The 20935-nt window shown below is 29.6% G+C and overlaps 1 protein-coding gene across 1 annotated transcript; it reads left to right on the top strand.

The window, feature by feature from the left end:
- The first annotated feature begins 14253 nt into the window (after nt 1-14253).
- Nucleotides 14254-19769, top strand: LOC130499542 (BURP domain protein RD22-like). Its single transcript, XM_056993696.1, has 3 exons — nt 14254-14444; nt 14911-15614; nt 19279-19769. Exons 1-3 carry the CDS (start codon nt 14306-14308, stop codon nt 19603-19605), a joined length of 1170 nt encoding a protein of 389 aa, XP_056849676.1. The 5' UTR covers nt 14254-14305; the 3' UTR covers nt 19606-19769.
- The last annotated feature ends 1166 nt before the right edge of the window (nt 19770-20935 follow it).

Below are 20935 nucleotides of genomic sequence, written 5' to 3'. Positions count from 1 at the left end.
ATGCAGTAAGTGACGTCAAACAGATTATCTAAAGCGAAGTGATGAATATGATCTTACGGATATTCAGAATATCCGTAATCGTAACCCAAATGAATGTACATTACACACTGTGTTCAGTCAAATTTTGTAAATTAAATATCATCCGGTGGGATATTTACCAAGGTGGAGAAAACTACTAAATAACTAGGAATGCCGTCAAATCCTTTTTTTTAATGCCGTCAAATCCTTATTTCAATAAGACTCTGCATGTCAATCCGATTTTGTTGTGATTTGATCACTTCAGTCTTTGGACCATTAGCCATCTCGCTGACCTTAAAAGCCATGTGATTAGAGAATGTACACTGAACTTTAAACCATGTGGGTTTCATTGTTTAAATTGTCATCTATGAAAGGTTTACTGCTGGCCACTATCACTTTTTCAAATCTACATAATTATGAAACTATTACAAAACAGTTTCATAAATTGCAAAATAGTAAAATAGTAAACTTTAAAATTTCATAAATTGTAAAATAGTAAACTTTAAAATTTCGATTATAAAATTACAAATTATGAAACTATTACAATTTAAATCTAATTAGATTACATATCGGTCATCCATCAGTTCAATCGGTTAGTCTCGGGTTTTAATAATTTTTTAATATGAATATTTTAAAAACATAAATTGAATTGTCAGATCTCCGGATTAACCGGTATAATCACAATCGGGTTGAATTTAAAAATACTAATTTAAATACAAAAATATTTTAAATACACACTCTTTAAAAATTACCAAAATATTTGTTAAATTATTAGTGAAATTTTTCATCGTAAAATATCCCGCGCTTCAAAAGCGCGGATTAAAATCTAATTCTTTTTTAAAAGAATATAAAATATGTTAAAAAGAAACATTGTTACAATAACTGTGACCTTTGCTTAGAGTTTTGAGTTTAAATCAAACTATTTGCAGTAATCTATCACGAAAATTATCTTGTAGCAAACCATGCAGTTTCATCATTGATGGTGGCGTATATAATGCTGGCCGCAGTAACTTGTTCAAATCTGCATATAATTGTGTTTCATAAATGTTAAAGAGGTTTTAATTCAGTATGTAATATGGAATAAAACATTAAACTCTGGCAAACATAAGGGAAAGGGAAAAAGGGAACAAAGATCTTACAGAAGTTTACTTTTGTAAAAGGCACATAAGTAACAAGCTGGAGCCCTACACTTTTGCCAAGCTGTTGGGGAAATTTTAGGAAACAATATCAGATATTCAGATGCCAAATCAAATCTTTCAATTTATTTTTGTCAACATCAAATCTTTAATCTGAAACATCACTTTTTATTCAATTAAAATTTTAGTGAAGCAATTAGTAGTGGCTGACTCCAAGTAGGCAAACAGATTTGATATATCCTTACAGTTCCCAGTCCCACATTCTTAACATAAGAAGCACTTACTTTTTTAATCATGTTTCTGCTTCTTTTTTCTGAAGCTGTTTTTTTCTTCAATTTTGCTTTTTTAGTTTATGCTTTTTCTTGGTTCTGAACTACATAGTTGGCTTGTCAACCAAATTGTGTTGGAAAGTGGTGCTCTTCGACAGTAAACGGTATAGATATTGCGTTCACATATCTTAGGGTATCTCCAATAGTACACAAAAATCTATTCTTTATTTCACTCTAAAATAAAATAACTCTATTATAGAGTTGGATTTGCTCCATTGATTCACTATATAAATAGAATTATTATATTTTAGAGTGAAATATAGAGTAATTTTTTGTGTTTTATTGGAGATGATCTTATATATGAGACTAAGAAAATGAGTTCATGTTTAACAAGATTTTCATCCACTATACAAATAAAGTACTACGTTATAAAATATATATGTGCTGTGACCACCAACACAAAAGAAATCATATGTTCTCTCAGGAAATATTTATTATTTTGAAATTCAATTTTTGTGGACTAAAATTCATATTATTACATGATGATGACTGCTGATGAATAGTGGACGTATCTTTGGGTTTTTATCAAGTAACCAAAGAAACTGAGGTAGTTTTCACCCAAAAAAAATCAGGCAAAGTTTGATGTGTAATTCTTTAAATGTTAACCTTGGAATGAAATTAATGGAATAAAAGTGGATGAAATAAAATGAACATAATTGGTTAAAATGGAATATATTCATGTTTTTATTCCAAATCAAAATTCTATAAATATGTTTTAGGCTGTAAATGGTAACCACAAAATATAATTTATAAAATAAAATAGATAAATTAGATGGATGAAAATAGATTACTTTCATTCCAATCATTTATATTCTAAATTGTAATGTTTCCCTTTGTATATTTTTGAAATGTTTGTGGAATTGATAAAATGAATATATCATTTCATTCATGTCAAATGGTAAACATTATGGAAATAATAGAATAAATCATTCTACATCATTATATTTCAAAATTCAACAACTGAGTTGAAGTTCCAAAAATGTTCCAAAAATAGGGATATTTTTTGGATTGTTGTGAAATTGATGGAATGAGTATTTCATTTCATTAAGTTAAATGGTGAAAAATATAGAATTAATAGAATGACTTATTCAACATCAGTTTATTCCACACCAAAAAATCTAGTTGCTGCCTAAGAATATTACATTTTAAAGATGCATATAAAACTTTTGAAATTTAACGAGCTGCAAACGGAGAAGAAGCGCAAAGTAACTCCATAGTTGTTTCATTCGGACAATGACTGTGTTTTGCATTTTAAACAAATAATATCAACTTTTAAAAAATATATATAGATATATATATACTGTATAAGATTGTATGGTATGTTTTAAATTTCAGAGTTGGAGATTATGTATTTAATATTGAGATCTGTCACTATTTTAAAACACTTGGGAAGCTACAATGTCCCAACCAGACATGGCTGCTTTGTGGTCCGAAGTGGCTCTCGTCTTGGCAATTCTCCAGTTCCATTGAATCTACTGAAAATTCAGTTGAACAATTGACCAAAAGTTCAAAGCAGTAATGATGACAATTGACAACGCGGTATGGTGGTTAATTTGACTACTATCCGTGGTTAGGGAGGGCCACGGAAACCAAAGTTTGACACCTAAAAATAATTCTATAATACTGATAGCTAAGATATAATTTGTCAAAATGCAATTTTAAAAATAAAGTCTGCTTTGTTTTACTTTGGTAGTAATTTATTGGGGTTTTGATTTGCATTGTTCGAATAAATTAGGTCTAAATAATACATCCATTTTTTCATATCTTCTAACATAAATTTGACATACTTGGAACAGTTTTCCCGCAGTTCTCTTTCCGTTGCTTCTTCATGGCCACACAATAGCCATTTTTCATTCATTTCTAGTTCACTGCACGCTTTTAGTTTCACTCGAAAAGTCGACCGTTTAAAGGATACTTAAAAATATCGAGTACAATCTACTATATAATGCATAAATGTACCGTTCTGAACAATGTATGATGCAACCACTAGACTAAATGAGCTTAGTTTTTTTTTTAACAACAATTAAATGAGCTTCCGAGTTAAGTTAAAAAAAAAAAGATGCAACTATAAGTTCAAAGACAAGACGTTGTAGCCCAATGGTTAGGACGGGTCTCCGCCTGCACCCAGGTAGGGGGTTCGATCCACGCCGGAGGGAACTACCTTGCAACGCTCTTGTCACCCACACGGATATGGGCCATGCTTTCGGCCCATTTGAAAAACTGGGAGGGGCGTCTATCCGTGGGCATTCCTTCCCCTTGGGGATTAGTCTGGGCCTTCTGGACCTGGGATACCCCCAGGTTAAACAAAAAAAAAAACTATAAGTTCAAATAGAAGAAGGAAACAAGTTTGAAACTTAATAAAAACAATAGAAGATCGTTTATGTATTAATGAAAATTGGGAAATATCGTCCATATGAGTCTGGTTAGTGCGTCTTCTTCTCCACCACAACAAAGGAAGTGATCTCACTGGACGATCCAGCCGCTGTCGTCGTACATTTGGCACTCATGGTCCTAATTCTCTCTGCACCATCCGATTCCAAAAGCTTTAACTCTCACTGGTCCTTCGCATTCATTATCTTAACGGTCTCAAATGGACCTTTTTAAAAAATTGTCCTATAATTTTTCCCTCGATAAACTTAATTAGAATGGGAAAAGAAAATCCGACGGTAAGACAAGCAGCCAAACCTGACTGGTCCTATCATCCCACGGTTATGGATAGTTGAAGCTTTGATTGATCAGTGATTAAAAAGAGTATTCTCGGATTTTAAATATATATATGTCACCAGATTTGACGTGATGATACATCTCTCCATAATTATTCACGAGGATTTTAACTATTAAAAGCCACACCAGACTTTACCAATATTTTTGTTTTCCTTCTTTTCTAAATAAAAACCTATTTTTTCTACACCTAATTTTCTTTTAGTGAAACTCATACTCATTTCAATAGTATTCGCACCAAATTTCAGTGTTTACAGATATGGTTATATAACTTAGGCTCGTTTTAAGACTGCTGTGTGTTGGAGAATATTAATCCTAATATTAGGGGTGGGAACCAATAGGATATTAGAGGTATGAATAAATAATTATCTAATATGATTCGATTCGTAGCTATACCAGAAAATTTTAAATATATATATATGTGCATATACTGATCGGATCCGGTATTCATTTTTAAAAATATTACTATTAGCTAGTGATTATTAGTATTTATGATTTGCTTCACTTTTTACGGATATTGCATATTAGTATTTTATTTGTGCGAATTATGGATATCCGATTTTTTTTTGTTTTAATAAAAACAAACAACAAATTGAATTTAAATTTATGGATATTTTGCCCAACTTTATCTACCATGTATTCTTTGCAACGCAATACATGAAAAATTTCGGCCTACTAGAATTACATTGATGTCAAACAAATGGAGTTTAGCTAGGTTTTAATCTAAGTCCTAATGTTTTGATTAAACTTTTTAGTCTTCGACAGTTTTTTTTTGTTTTTTGTTTTTTGTTTTTAAATTAGCTAATCCTAGATGCATTAGATCTTAATATTTCAATGATGTCAAACTGTATATCAGATGATGAAATTCACATATTTATAATATAATATAAAAATAAATAGATGATTCAATCGTTAACTGGAATACTATGTTTCAAAAATATGCATTTACACACTTATCATGGCTTGAACATATCAATAATAAAACATTACTTGATTTGTTTTGATGATATAGTTATTATTTAACCTAAGACTCATGATAGGGATAAAGAAACCTAAGACTCATGATATCATGTTGGGAATAACAGTCATGCAAAACTATCATAATTTAGTTTAATTGAGATTTTAAACATTTGTATATATATATATATATATATAATTGTATATAGCTGTAAAAACTTTTTTCTTTTTTAGCTGTACATTTTATGCAGATATATGCTTGGGTGATTTTGCTGTATATTCATAAGGGAGAGAAAAAATAAGAATATAGCCATGCTACAGATGCAAGCGATGGATGGGACAATTTGTACCCAAATTTGACTAAAATCTCCTTCCAAGCGCGTGCGCTTGATTTTGGCACTCTACAACGAAAAATTTGATACTATACTATGTACCATGTAGTATAGCCCAGACAAAAAAATCAACTAATTACGAGGTTGTGTTTCATCCATAAGATGACTATACTCTACATGTTATAACATAGTATAGAATACTCGAAACAAATGCATAAACCATAACACTATGCAATAATTTATTCTATACAATTTACAAATATAATATAGTATAGGTAAATACAAACAAACAAACACAAATCCATATACTCTAAACTCAAATTCTAAATCCTAAACCTAAATTCTAAACTCTAAACCCAAACCATATCATAAACCCAAACTTTAAACCCAAATCCATATACCCTAAATCCAAATTCTAAACCCTAAACCCAAATTCTAAACCCTAAATTCAAACTCTAAACCCTAACCACAAACCATATACCCTAACCCCAAACCATATACCCTAAACCCAAACTCTAAACCCAAAATCTAAACTCTAAACCCATATCATAATTTGTTCTATACCCATATCATAATTTGTTTTATACTATTTACAAATATCATATAGTATAGGCAAAAACAAAAAAAACAAACACAAACCCATATACCCTAAATTCAAATCTAAACCCTAAATCCAAATCCTAAACCCTAAACCCAAACCATATACCCTAAACCCAAACTTTAAACCCAAATCCTAAACCCAAATCCTAAACTTTAAACCCAAATCCATATACCCTAAACCCAAATCCTAAATCCTAAACCAAAATTCTAAATCCTAAACTCAAACCTTAAACCCTAAACTCAAACCATATACCCTAAACCCAAACTATAAATCCAAAATCTAAACTCTAAACCCATATCATAATTTGTTTTATACTATTTACAAATATCATATAGTATATGCAAAGACAAACAAATAAACACAAATCCATATATCCTAAACTCAAATCTTAAATCCTAAACCAAAATTCTAAACCCTAAACTCAAACCCTAAACCCTAAACCCAAACCATATACCTTAAACCCAAATTATAAACCCAAAACCTAAACTCTAAACTCATACCATAATTTATTCTATACTATTTACAAATATTATATAGTATAGGCAAAGACAAACAAACAAACAAACACAAATCCATATACCCTAAACTCAAATCCTAATCCCTAAACCCAAATTCTAAACCCTAAACCCAAACCCTAAACCCTAAACCCAAACCATATACCTTAAACCCAAACTCTAAACCCAACCCTAGAGCGTAAACTCTAACCCATTATGTGGTTGACGAGTGTGTTATCTGCTGGTAGAAGAACTATAAGAGGATCCCAATTGGCACACTCGTATATAACCAAATAGAGTTGTAGTCAGTTGACAGTTATGCATAACTAACATACTATACTGTACTATATAGAGTAAATAAATAGTATAGACAACTTAATACATAAAAACATCACAATGTAAATCAGTTATAGATTAAGAAAAAATGACAGTGATGTCCTGCCTCGACAAAGGGGAAGGAGGGGGTTTGGGGAGGGGTGCCACGAAGGAGGGGAAGGGGAAGGGGGCCGTGAAGGAGGGGAAGGGGAGGGGAAAGAGGAAGAAACACTAAGAAACTATTTCTATTATATGTTTATCAAATAGAATAGTACAATACAACGTGTACTGTTTATCTTCTCCAATGATTCTGTGTATTCTCTGTTTCTTAATCTTTACGGTGGGATGGCTTCGAAAATGATGAGATAGACTCTTCAATCTAACATGACTTACTTTGATTCATTCGTTTCAATATATGCAAAGTTCGTCACGAAACTAAAAGATTTCATGATTTGTGATGAAAAAAAAAGAAAAAAAAAAGAAGAAGAAGCGCGTGTGTAACTTGATAATATGTGAGGGTACTTCGGTATATATTGTAGAAAATATATAGGATATCATAGCATATGCCTTGTAATGGTTATAGGGTTAATTTTTTTTCAATAATGGTTATGTCTCCAAATTTTCCTATATGCTTATATCATGGTAAGCTTACTATCCATGGCTCGAAATTTCTCAAATTTGTGAACCAACACTTTCGAGTAGTTTATTTATAGCTAGAAATGCGTCGTGGTAAGTATGAGAAATGCATCAACTGATGTGATGAAAGTTACTCTTCAAGACACAATAATAACAAAAAAATCAGTCAATCAATTGTTCTTGCCTTGCATCTTTTCATCCATCTTCAATCAATGTACAAATGTACAATCAACATCAGTTCATGCACTCTTACGAATGAGTTAGCGATTATGCATGCCAGCAAGGATCAGATAGTATGCACTGAAAGCTCTAATGTGTGTTAAATTTTTTATTTTTTGAATGAATATTAAATTTATTAATATCAAAACTTTTTTACAATAGACGCGACAAAGTTTGAAAAACTGAAAATCATAAACTATCTATCTTTCTTTCTCATCTATGGGCAAACAAATGTGTGTTAAAATTAGGGCTGCAAAAGGAAGAAAGAAAGATACTAAGGTTACAAAATTTTAAAAGAACAAGAAAATAGTGTTACATATTGGCATAGTGGAAAGATTACATACTTCATATTCTACGGCAGGGTGAACCCAACAATTCTACGCAGAGTTTTCCATGTAATCATTCTTACTAATAATTGACATTTGTTATACATTTCATACTGAAAAAATGTAGCTACATACGGATGCATAAAAATCAGATGAGTACACACAAACCTCTCTCACACACACATGGCAAGAGATGAGACAAAGGTTGTATAGTGGAAGTAAGTGTGGAAATGAGGTGCATAGAGTGGTGCTAATTAAATGGTCTCAGAAGATACTAATGCCTTCCCAGTGAAATGCAATCGATTAAGATTACGAAAGAGATCTCTTCACTTTAGGGTCCACTCTTATTCTACCCTTTTTCCTTTACTAGGTCAATCGAAGAAGACGGATCGTGATTATGGATGCTCATTATTGGATATTTGTTTCTCTCTTCTGTTTTTCTTTCGTAGCGTACATATAAGAGAAAGAACAAGTTCTTAGATTCCAATATAGTATACACACATATACTTAGTATTGGATCATTTTGTTCATCCTACTCAACAAAACATTTCTTGAAAACGCCATTTTCTATAAGTCACTCATGTTCTTCGATATTGAATAGCCCAATTAAAAGTCAATATTTGCAAATATGTATATCGAATTTTTGAAAACAAATGTACCGTTTGTTCCCATTTTTTCCAAATTTATTCCTTTCGTTTATATTCTATTTTATGCATCCTTTTATACGATACTTTTACTGTTGCTAGTCTTTGTCGCTAAGCCGTGTATACAAACTAGACAAATACTTCTTAGTTTTTTGTTATTTTATGGAAATAGAATGTACCTTCTGTTCTAACCTGTATTCCCGTAATTCGTTGTCACATTTTGTTGATAGTTGAACATCTTTTTCAATGCGTAGTTACGACGTTAACTAAGGTAGGTGTCAGTTTATATGTCTTAACATAGTATGGTTACGCAAGTTGTGCTCGCTAGACGCTAGATGCATTGTATTATACTATATACCATCACCCGTTAAACTAGTGGTGGTTTTATGCATTAGGCCTAATGTGCATTGTTGCTTGTTTCTTTACTTGTCTATTGAGTTTTTTAGTAATAAACTAATCAACCATTGGAAAAGTGTTACTGTATAAATTAATTAAGTCAGATACTTAAAATTGGAGCATATTAAGTTGTGGGGCCAATGATTGGTGAAAGCATGACAGTGTGACAACACTCACTCACTCACCCTCAGGGGCGGATGTATGTGGTGAGCTACGGTGTCACGTGACACCGTCTACTTTTTCAGATTTTTTTGTATATAGTTAATATATATATAACGTAATACGTTTGTCAATAGATTAGTGAAATCGTTTGTCAATAAAACATAGTTATAGCCCAATTTTGTAAATACAAAACCCAACTAAAAAAATCAATTCAGAACTAAAAATAATCGAAAGAAGTGGGGTAACGAGTTAACCTAATCTCACGTCTTCTTCTTTCTTTTTGTCTTCTTCCTTTTTTCCAATTAATTTTTTTTTGCTTCCAATCACAACAAAACTCTAAATCAGACTGAGGTCAAGTAACGAGTTCTATATTAAATTATTGTTGCTTTTTAAATCAGTACTATTATTATTTTTGTCTAGTTTTAGTTTTAGTTTTACAATTTTACAGTAGTTACAGTTCAATTGATCGGTTATATGCTACATTTTTTTCTTCCAAATTGACTCAAGATGAAAGATTTTCTACTTTGAAGAATCTTAGAGATCTTGCATGTATGATGGTAGAGACAAAGAAACATCTTTCACATCCTCAGGTTTATCGGCTTTTAAAGCTAATTTTGACTTTACCAGTTGCCACTGCTACATTTGAGAGATGTTTTTCTGCGATGAAGATTGTGAAGACTAGCTTGCGGAACCGGATAAATGATCAATTTTTAAATGATTGTGTTGTTTGTTTTGTTGAAAAAGAATTGTTTGAGAAAGTAACAAATGATGCTGTGATAAAAAGATTCCAAAAAATAGAATTACGTAGGATTAATTTGTAAGATGTTTTTCTTTAAAAATTTATTTTATAAATGAGTTTAGTTATAAGTGACATTGTGACCCCGGTAAAAAAAAATGTTCTAGATCCGCCTCTGCTCACCCTCACCCTCACCCTCCCGCTCCCCCTCATTTCTCTTTTTTTTGTCAACATTTCTCCTAGATTCTCACTTCTTTATATATGATTTTCAGTCTTCACTTGAGTAAGCTTCGTTGAGTGTATAAGTTCCAAATTTGATAATAACAAAAGAAAACGTTAACACGTGTTCGAGAAATAAATAGTTAAGTTTCAGTTCAAAAAAAAACAAAAGAAAACGTTACAATAGATTCACAATTTCACATGGCTTTGGTTATTCCTAGATATACTGTTACGTTTTAAGGTGGTACTGGGTTTTGTCCATGATTGATGTCGGGCTTTTTGGATAAGGCCCATCGTTACTTCAGTTAGATTTTATAATTTTTAATTTTTAATATATAAAAACTAAGGATTGACATATCAAACATTTTGGTTTGATTTGATTTGGTGCGGTTAATTTGAATTTTATAAACTCAATCTAATCTTAACCAAAATAGTTTTTGGTTTGAGTTTGGTTTAGTTTAGATTTTGTTCGGTTTATTTTGTTATGGTTTGGTTTCGTTCGGTGTAGTTCAGATTGGTTATAAAATATATTGATATTAATTTGATTGTAATCGACTTATAAAATGCAGGGTGGAATATAAAATTTGTTAGCTAAAAAAATTATTACTAAAATAATGTGTCCAAAAATTAAATATACAAATATTAAGTTAATTTCTCGTGTAAAATATAGTCTAGCTGAAGTACAAGTTTCAGGTATTTTATATTAAGACTAGAATCAGAGAATATATATAATAGTATTATTTTATCATATTTGGATTATCAGTTAAAAGAAAAAGGAAAACAAAACTTTAGGTAAATAATTTCATAATATGTTAATATATTTATATATTATTTATTAATATATAAAAACAAATTGAGTTATCAGTTTAGTTCGGTTTAAAATGAGACTAGGCCATTTGGATTGAGTAAAACTAAAACATGAATCAATTGGATTAAGTAAAGAACACAATTTGGTTTGGTTCTGTTCAGATTGGTATTTTTGTGGACCCTTAATAAAAGCTAAACTCCAATAGCATCTACGAGATAGTTATTAGTAGTTTTAAGGCCTTTGCAATGCCAAAATTGGAGGGAGACGTTTCAGGATTTGCGGAAGTATAAGTGACGGAGAGTTAGCGTGATAGATTTGAGGAATAAATGTGTTATATCTGTACGTAGAACTTATAAGATGTATAAGATGAAATGAGCTATCATTGAAGAACGTGTACACCAACAAATTTGGAGTCATTCCACGTAAGAGACTGACTTAAATTCACATTAACATCCCCTATATATTATTTGAGAAGCATTGAGAATGACTCTTGCTTACGTGTCGTTCCCACAGTGATTCTCAGTAAAAATGCTAACGTGTCGTCTCGAGAATGAATTGCATTTAAATTCGGCATTTAATTTCCATTTAATTTGGCATTTAATTCGGTATTTAATTCGGTAGTTACTAAACATAAAATCGTAAAGGCTTAGGGGTGGGCTTCAAATACTCATTCGGGTTTGGTTTCAGATTTATTCGGGTTTTGGGTTTTTGGGTTCAAAAATTTCAGCTCTACTCGGGTATTTCTATATTTCGGTTTGGATCTTTGCGGGTTTAGTTCGGGTTCGGATAACCCATTTAAATAATTTTAAAAATTTTAAAATTCATTATATACTTAAAGTATCTCAAAATATAGACAAAATATATATTACATGTACTTTTGGAAAATCTGTAGAAAAAAATCATTTTAAACATACTTTTGACTATTTTATATATACTTTCAAGTATTTTTGACAGAATATATAATATGTTTTTTTATATATACCATACAAACCGAATGTGATTTTATAAAAAACCATGAGATTTGGATATGGTTTGATTTATAACCGATTAAACTGAATAAAACTGATTAAAAGTAGAAACATGTAAATATGTATATATTTGTAACGACGCATGAATATTTATTTGTTATATAAGTTGAAATATAATTATAATTTGTAAATCACTTGAACTATAATTAAGTAACAACTCACTGCATCTGAGGCTTCTTATTTTTAATGTGTTCTGTTTTGATTTTTTCTCTTTATATTAACATTGAATAAATTTAAATAAAGATTATAAATTTGATAAACAACAATTAATTGAATCCTTTACAGTTTTTTTATCTTTAAATAAACAGAATTGTGTTCAATCGAAGACATAAGAATTTGATGAACACTAAATATGGAAGAATAGAAAAACATTTCTTTCGTACTTCTGTTTAATTTTTTTTTTCTTATTTCCAAAATTTAGAGCTTTTATATTAATTCTAAATTTGATTATTCAAACTAAATAATTATGTTTTTAGGCATAAACCGAATAAACTGAAAACGACGGTATATAAATCGAACCAAACGAAGTAAATATGGATTTAACATATTAGTTATATTTTACTAACCGAAATACCAAAAACTGAAAAACCAAACCGAACCAAAATCAAACCGGTATGAACACCCGTAATCCAAATAAAAGCGAACTATTGTTTCATTCTCTAAAACATAATAAAAATAATAACTTTACTCCGCGGAAGGCGCGGATCTTATCCTAGTTAGTTGTATTTGGCTAGGGGAATTGTACTGAAAGCATGCATTAAATTAGATGCGCTGGCTTTCGCTTGCTGTAGATTGTCAAACATTTTCAGCGATTGTATCTTTTTTTGTGGTTTAGAAATTTCTCAAGTCTAAATATTATGTGTGGCCGCCTTGGTTGGGTGAGTAAGAGCATCTCCAAGATCCTTAACAAAAAAATTTACAAGAAAGTAATATAAAATTATGTGGGATCCGTTAATTTTAGGTTTATGCACCACGAAAATCTTTGGTTAAAGATTAAATCTGGTAAATCTGTTAACTATTTACGGACTTTACTGACATGTGATGGCCTGCGATTGGTTAGATTTTTTTTTAAAAAAATATCCGAAATATCCAAGATTAATCCGAAATGCCCTTGTGCTAAGGATTCCAATGAGTCTCACTGTTGGAGATGTTCTAAGAAGTAAAATCAATAACGTTGAATACAATCGCTGTACACTCATTCTCCAACCATAGATAAAAACAAAGTCGATAATAACTAAAAAACGAATGTAATGGTTGTAATGGTAAGCCATTAATGAGTTAGTTGTTCGTTTTAGTTTTCTCATTGTCTCAAAAGTCCACACCACGACACCAGAGTTATGACTACCACCATATCCCTCGTATCTGGTTCGCTTTTGAAACTTTTCTCAGTCGAAGTTAAAAATACATGGCCACATGACACCGAAGAAGTATGAACCATCCGAACATGCCGGATACCGTCCATCATTAATAGTAGTTTGGTTTGGATAGAATTAATTAGTTTTAAAAAGGAAAATTATCATGTCCATAAGGATTTTATCAAAGAGCACATTCTCATGTGCAGATTTTTGCTCGCATTACGGATATCTTCTTTGGAGATGCCAAAGTCAACTGCTGGACAGTAATTCAGTAAATGGACATATGCACCAAGGGAGAAAATATCAAGATCTCGAGGAATACATAGAGAATGCTTCTATGTCTAAATTTTTATTTTATGAAAATTTTATTTTCCGCCCACATTGTTATCTTCAGAGAAGGATTGTACGTTATGAAGAACATATCAGATGCATAAAGGATCATTGTCTTAATTGTATGGAACATGTCGATCCATTAATATAACATACTTATAAACACAAATGCTAAAATACTTTTTCTTGTTAGTAACAAACTTTGGTTTTTCTTAATCGATTGATGTCAACTATAGAATTGTTGTAACACAACGACAACATCACAAAGAAAGTACCATCTATGAATGAAAGTAAGAAAGAAAATAACGTCTTACGTAACAAAAAGAGCATTTAAGGAGTAGAAGGCCAGTGGTAGTTCGGGAGTAATGTGATATAATTAATCGGCCCTAATAGACTGGTAAGTGTTAACCGTCTATATCCATACTAATAAATTCAACCTCAGAACTTTCTATTCAACCCCTTTTACTATAAATTCTACGTACACTCCCACTTCTAGTCCTCGAGTTCATCTAAACCCCCATTTATATTCTAACTCCTACAAAAATGATAACTCGTCTTCCATTGATCTGTCTTCTTGTTTCAGTCACGGCGATTGCGGCTGACTTATCACCGGAGCGTTACTGGAACAAGGCCTTGCCAAACACTCCCATTCCAAGCTCTCTCCGCCATCTCTTAACGGCAGGTTAAAATTTATATTACTTTTACCTACTTAAATTTGTTTTTTTCCCATTTCTAGTCTTTCACCATTATTCCTAAAATTCTAAGGATCTTCTTCTATTTTCTCTATTTTTTATCGGGTTTTCCATTTTAATATTTAAGGCAGACACAAAGAAGGAGAATTGCAATTATGTTCTTAAGCTGTAAACGATTTTAAAAACTAGATAAAAGGCTACATCATGTGTAAAAAATTTTTTATATGAATAAATTTAACATTCTTAAAAAAAAAATTGTAGACCTAAATTAAATAAGTACAAAGAAAGATAAGTTTGATTTTTTACTTATTACGATTTCTATACATATATTTGAAGATATGTGTCACAAGCTGTTTGGCTACACAATCTATGATAATTTGTGAAGAGTAGTCATTTGTGAACGTGTACGTTAGTAGCAAATAAATGTGTACTTACCAAATTAATTCGTCGTCGCAGATTTCACCGATGAGAAAAGCACCAACGTCCAAGTAGGGAAAGGAGGAGTGAACGTTAACGCCGGAAAAGGTAAACCCGGCGGAGGAACCGCCGTGAACGTTGGAAAGGGAGGCGTCCACGTGGACACCGGAAAGGGTAAGGGTAAGGGGACACACGTGAGCGTTAGCGGCGGAAAAGGTCCTGGAGGAGGCGTGGGCGTCCATACCGGGAAACCTGGAAAGAGAACCGACGTAGGAGTGGGTAAAGGCGGCGTTATAGTGCACACGCGCCACAATGGCAAGCCGGTCTACGTCGGTGTGAAACCAGGACCAAACCCTTTTGTGTATAACTACGCAGCGAGCAAGACTCAGCTCCACGACGATCCCAAAGCGGCTCTCTTTTTCTTGGAGAAGGACATGGTTCCCGGAAAAGAGATGAACCTTAGGTTTAATGCGGAGGACGGCTACGACGGCAAGACGACCTTCTTGCCACGTGGGGAGGCGGAAACGGTGCCGTTTGAGTCGGAGAAGTTTTCGGAGATCTTGAAGACTTTCTCGGTTAAACCCGGTTCGGGAGAAGCTGAGATGATGAAGAAAACGATTGAGGAGTGTGAAGCTAAAAGAGTTGGTGGAGAGGAGAAGTATTGTGCTACGTCTTTGGAGTCAATGGTTGACTTTAGCGTTTCTAAACTTGGCAAAGATCACGTTCGTGCAGTTTCCACTGAGGTAAATAAACTAAAATAGTAAAAAAGAAACCTAAAACCAATCTCTTATTTCTATGATTTAGGATTAGGCCAATATAAAACTAAATAATATTTAATTTTGTATGGTTACATCTATTTCCTTATAAGATATAACATTCCCGTTCCACAAAAGTGTTGAAAACAATTGTTTTATAAAAAGAGAATTTTTGTGGGTTTCTATAACAAAATAAAATAAAATTAAAAGAATTTTTTAATTGTTATTGGTTTAACTTTGTTTAAAATTGATAATCATAAATGATGCATTTATGATACAAATTTATAAAAAATAAAATATGTGTGAACAATCGAAAATGTATAATCTATACTATATAAAAGTTGAGGCTATAAGCAATTGAGAGCGTCCACGTAAGATTTTAAACCACCAATAAAAATATGACAAATCATCAACTAAATTTATTATTTTCTTAAAAAGTTAATATTTACAAAATTTATTTATTTAAAACGCAATTAATATTATATATATAACATAAACTAACCAAATACATATTAACATTTAAAAACTTACTTAAATAAATGGTAATTTTTATAGAAAAATAGGAAATCAAAGAAAAAAGTAATAGTAACAAAAAATTACTTTTTTAGATATAATAAATCTAAAATGAATTTTATACCAAAATAAAATAGAAAATTAGTGCTAAAGTATTCCAAGTAGAAAAACAGATTATTTTATATATTTTAAAATGTTAATATTTCCTAAAAATAAAAATAAAACGAAATTAATATTATATATATAACTTAAAACTAATAAAATAAATATTAAATTTTGACAAATTTTCTTAAAATGTTATTTATTATAGTAAATGGAAAATGAAAAGCATAATAGTAATTAACAAATAATTACTTCTTCTTATAATATGTTGAGGCTATAAGACATTATAAATATGATTTAAACCACTAATTATAATATGCTAAATCGTTATTTTAGTTTACAATTTTTAAAATGTCAAAATTTCCAAATACTAATTTTCCAAAATAAAGTAGAGATCTATACAAATATGTTACCAATAAAAAGAAATTTAACAAAACTCAATTTAACATAATTATTTTCAAAAATGAAAATATATATTTTAAAATAAAAATTAAACATATAATAATTTAAATCACATATAATCTGAATTACATATAAATAACAATTTCTAATAATATATATATATTATATATATATATAATTTTTGTTTTGGGAAATTAACCTTTTAATAATAAAATACAAAAGTTTTTAATCGAACCTAGAGGAAGTGAAAATTATATGACAAATCATAGAATTTTAAAATCACCAATTATATTATGAGAAATCAGAATTTTAGTTATATTATTTCTAAAATTATCAATATTACCAGAAATAGTTATTTTCAAAATAAAATATAAATCAATTTAAATATGGTAAACTTACAAAAATAAATTAATAATATATAAGTTAACTGAATATATAATATATTTTTGAAAATAACATAAAATATCTTACAAATAAAATAATTAATTTAAGAATGCAAGATATCTAAAGTTTAGATTAAATGCTATTGAAAATATTCAATAATATGATTTAAAACACATAGGATTTAAAACAACTAATCATAATATAGGGGAATTTCAAACAACTATAAACCTAAATCCTCAACTCTAAACCCTAAACTATATATCCTAAACCCTAAACATCAAATCTAAACCCTAAACTCTGAACCTTCAAATCTAAACCCTTCATTAAAAGTGGTGGTATGAAATGGTAATTTAGATAATTTCCCTATAACAAATCATTATTTAGTTTAATATTTTCAAAAATGTCAATATTCCAAAGTTTTGTAATCTGAAATATCTGGAGAAAATTTATTAAAATAAACTTAAATGTCAATTAAGATAAACTAACAAAAAGAAACTACAAAATTGACTAGATATCTATTGATAAAATTTGTCATAAATTATGTCATTAAATAAAATAGTATATACATCAAAATAAATAGATAATTAAAATCAAAATAGTTAATATAATCAAATAAATAAATATGTAAACTGAAATTTTGTATTTAAATTTTTCTTAGTTATATAGGTTCAACTTTAAAATAGTCTAAGTTTATACTCACTTGCTCCAGATATTTTTTAAAATAATGGTTCATTTTGGTCATTTTTGTCTGTACCAAATCATTATTTGATTTACAATAAGTGTACAAATTTTTATTATAGATAAATGTTGATAATAGTATTTTATTTATGTAAGAAACATATTTTTAACTAGCCCATTTATCTATATATTTCAATTGCCTTTATCAGTCAAATGAATTAATAGTTATTTACTATAGAACTTTAATAACACTACTATATTATTTTCTTGGACAATTTTTTTTTAGAAATTATAATAAAAATTTCATTAATCTAATCTAATCAAATAACTTTTTTTTTGAAATAAACCTAATGATATGTATAATCTACAAGATTTTTTTAGAATAAGGTACATAGTGATTTTTTCATAAGTATTTAATGTAATTCATCAGGAAAAGTTAAAGGATCCATACATATGAAACTTTATTAAAGTAATCAACAAAACATTTACAATAAAATAATTTAACTCGAGTTTATCGAAGAAAATTATTTGAAGAATTAATAAAATATATGAAACATAAAACTCTAAAGAGGTTTACCAAATAAATTAGTTGAAATAAATATTATTATTTTCAAATAATATTGACATTAGAGTATAGTCAGAGTGACAAGAAAAAGAATAAATATAAAGTATATTCATTTCACATTCGTCAGTGAAAATTATATTACTTAAGAAATATTAATCAATAAAATAGAAACAATGAAATTGTGAAAAACTTCTAAACAATAAAAATAAATCAAAAGCTAATAAAACATCATAATCCCGAGATCAATAATACCCTAACTAGATTAAGTAGAAGATATATCTAATATTTATATATTTTAATAAATAAAACATTAGTTAAAATTATATATTTATTTCCTCTTTTTATATTTAACAAGATATTTAATATTATTTAAATCTTATCAAAAACAATATTACGATCAATACATAAATCTAAATATTATAATATTAGATATGCATTTCAAATAATTAAATAAGAGTATTTCAAATATGTATGCACACAATAAGTATACAAAAAAAATCGACATTGTGCATATGGATTAATTATTTATGTTATTCAAAAAATTATAGATACAAACTTATGATAAATTATTTATACTGGTATAGTATTAGTTAATATGCATTAAACATTTTTTCTTCTAACTATGATTAAGATAAATACTTTTCAAACACACATATACATTTACATATACAAGACAAAATATACCTATATATTAATTATTTAAAATGTATAATTCCACAGAAAATGTAAATAAACCATATACATGTTATTTTGATATCATTATGAAACTAAAATATTTTTATTAAAATAAACTCGCGCTACGCGCGAGTTGAAAATCTAGTCAAACATATAAACTGTTTATAAATTTCAGTTTGGTAGGTTTGGTTATAAGTAAATTAGCTAGCTTCGGTTTTCAGTTTAGTAATCATTATATGTTAGAAGATACATATTCAACTTTGGTTCGGTTTAGATTCATTATCCTATGTCTATCTAATATTCTGGTTGATTACGTAACCTTGGTTTCCACAGGTGGCTGAGAAGAATGCACCGATGCAGAAGTACAGAATCACAGCGGCTGGAGTAAAGAAGTTGTCGGATGACAAGTCAGTGGTGTGTCACAAACAGAAGTACCCATTCGCAGTGTTCTACTGCCACAAGGCGATGATGACGAGCGTTTACTCGGTTCCGCTCGAAGGAGAGAACGGGTTGAGGGCTAAGGCGGTTGCTGTATGCCACAAGAACACCTCAGCTTGGAACCCAAACCACTTGGCCTTCAAAGTCCTTAAAGTGAAGCCAGGGACTGTTCCGGTCTGCCATTTCCTCCCTGAGACCCATGTTGTTTGGTTCAGCTATTAGATATGCTTTCTATACTGTGTGATATCGAATAATGTTTGAGACAATCTATCTTTTAGGATGTTTAATAATATACACTAGATGATAACCCGCGCCATACGCGGGGTGAGTTTTTTAAAATATGTTGTATTGAAATATTACAATTAGAATGCATGTTGTTATCAAGATTTTTTTTTACATTTGATTTGGGGTGAACATTTGGATACCATTTGGTTCAGTTTGGTTTGGTTCGGTTCACTTATGTTTCGATTTTTTGTGAGTTCGATCCGGTTCGGATCTGCAGGTTCGGTTTGGGTTTAGACTCAGATAACTCATTTTATTTTAAAAAAATAAAATTCGTATATACTTTAAATTTTTCAAAATATAAAAAAAAATTATTTATAACATATAAATGTGTATAATGCAAGCTAAAATTCTTAAACTTAACATAAAATTTGGTTAGCTTCAATATTCGGATAAAAAATCAATAGATATTTGAAGTATTGGTATTTTGAATATCATTTAACTATTTTAATCATGTATTTTTAACTATTTGTAAATATTTTTAAGTATTTTGGACAACTTAATAACATTTTATATATTTTATATATTCTTTTAGATATTAAATTCTAAAAATAATTAATATATTTAAGTATATAAATCTGGTTTCGATATATTCGATATCCCAAATATTTCGTTTCGGATCAGGTTCCGTTCTAAAAAATATCATCTTAATAACATCTTACAATTTTTGGTAATTTATAGACGTTTTAAAAAATTTAAAATATAACATATATGAAAAATCTATTTTTTTAAAATATGTTTAAGTGATTTTTTTATAATATTAATTAAAATAAAATGTAGAGGATACAAATTTTTTTATCAAATATTTTGATTTGTAATCATTAATTATCATATATACGTTAATCATATTAGGTAATTTCGTAGCTTTTATTTAAGGAAATAAACTTACGTAGATTTTATTTAAGGAAAGAATTTAAGACTACTAATTAATATGATAATTAGTTTAATAAAAAGTATAATATATATTTATATGGACCAACATATTTTTCTAAGGATTTCTGAAAATCATCCTAGTGATGACACGTGGCTACAAAACATGTTGTAATGTTCCAGGATTAATATATAGGGGATATAGTAATGTGTGATTTTCCATATAATCAAAGATCGACGGTATCTATATGTTCTTAGTTTACTTTACCTAGTCTTTTGTGACCTACGTGCTTCTTGTTGTTTTGCAAAAACATACAATAAAACTGATCAAGTAGATGTTGGGATAGTGCATGGTACGTACTAATTCAATTTCATTCAGAAATAGCAATTTACGTCTTAA

This window comes from Raphanus sativus, chromosome 9 (genome assembly GCF_000801105.2).
Source record: "Raphanus sativus cultivar WK10039 chromosome 9, ASM80110v3, whole genome shotgun sequence".
NCBI classification, from domain to species: domain Eukaryota; kingdom Viridiplantae; phylum Streptophyta; class Magnoliopsida; order Brassicales; family Brassicaceae; genus Raphanus; species Raphanus sativus.
This window is presented reverse-complemented; position numbering and strand designations above follow the sequence as displayed.

Bases quoted from the DNA above. Each gene is read 5' to 3' on its own strand.
- LOC130499542 (XM_056993696.1), top strand. From the start codon at position 14,306: ATGATAACTCGTCTTCCATTGATCTGTCTTCTTGTTTCAGTCACGGCG. The intron at 14,445-14,910 runs GTTAAAATTTAT...TCGTCGTCGCAG, and splicing joins CCGCCATCTCTTAACGGCAG to ATTTCACCGATGAGAAAAGC. The intron at 15,615-19,278 runs GTAAATAAACTA...TGGTTTCCACAG, and splicing joins TTCGTGCAGTTTCCACTGAG to GTGGCTGAGAAGAATGCACC.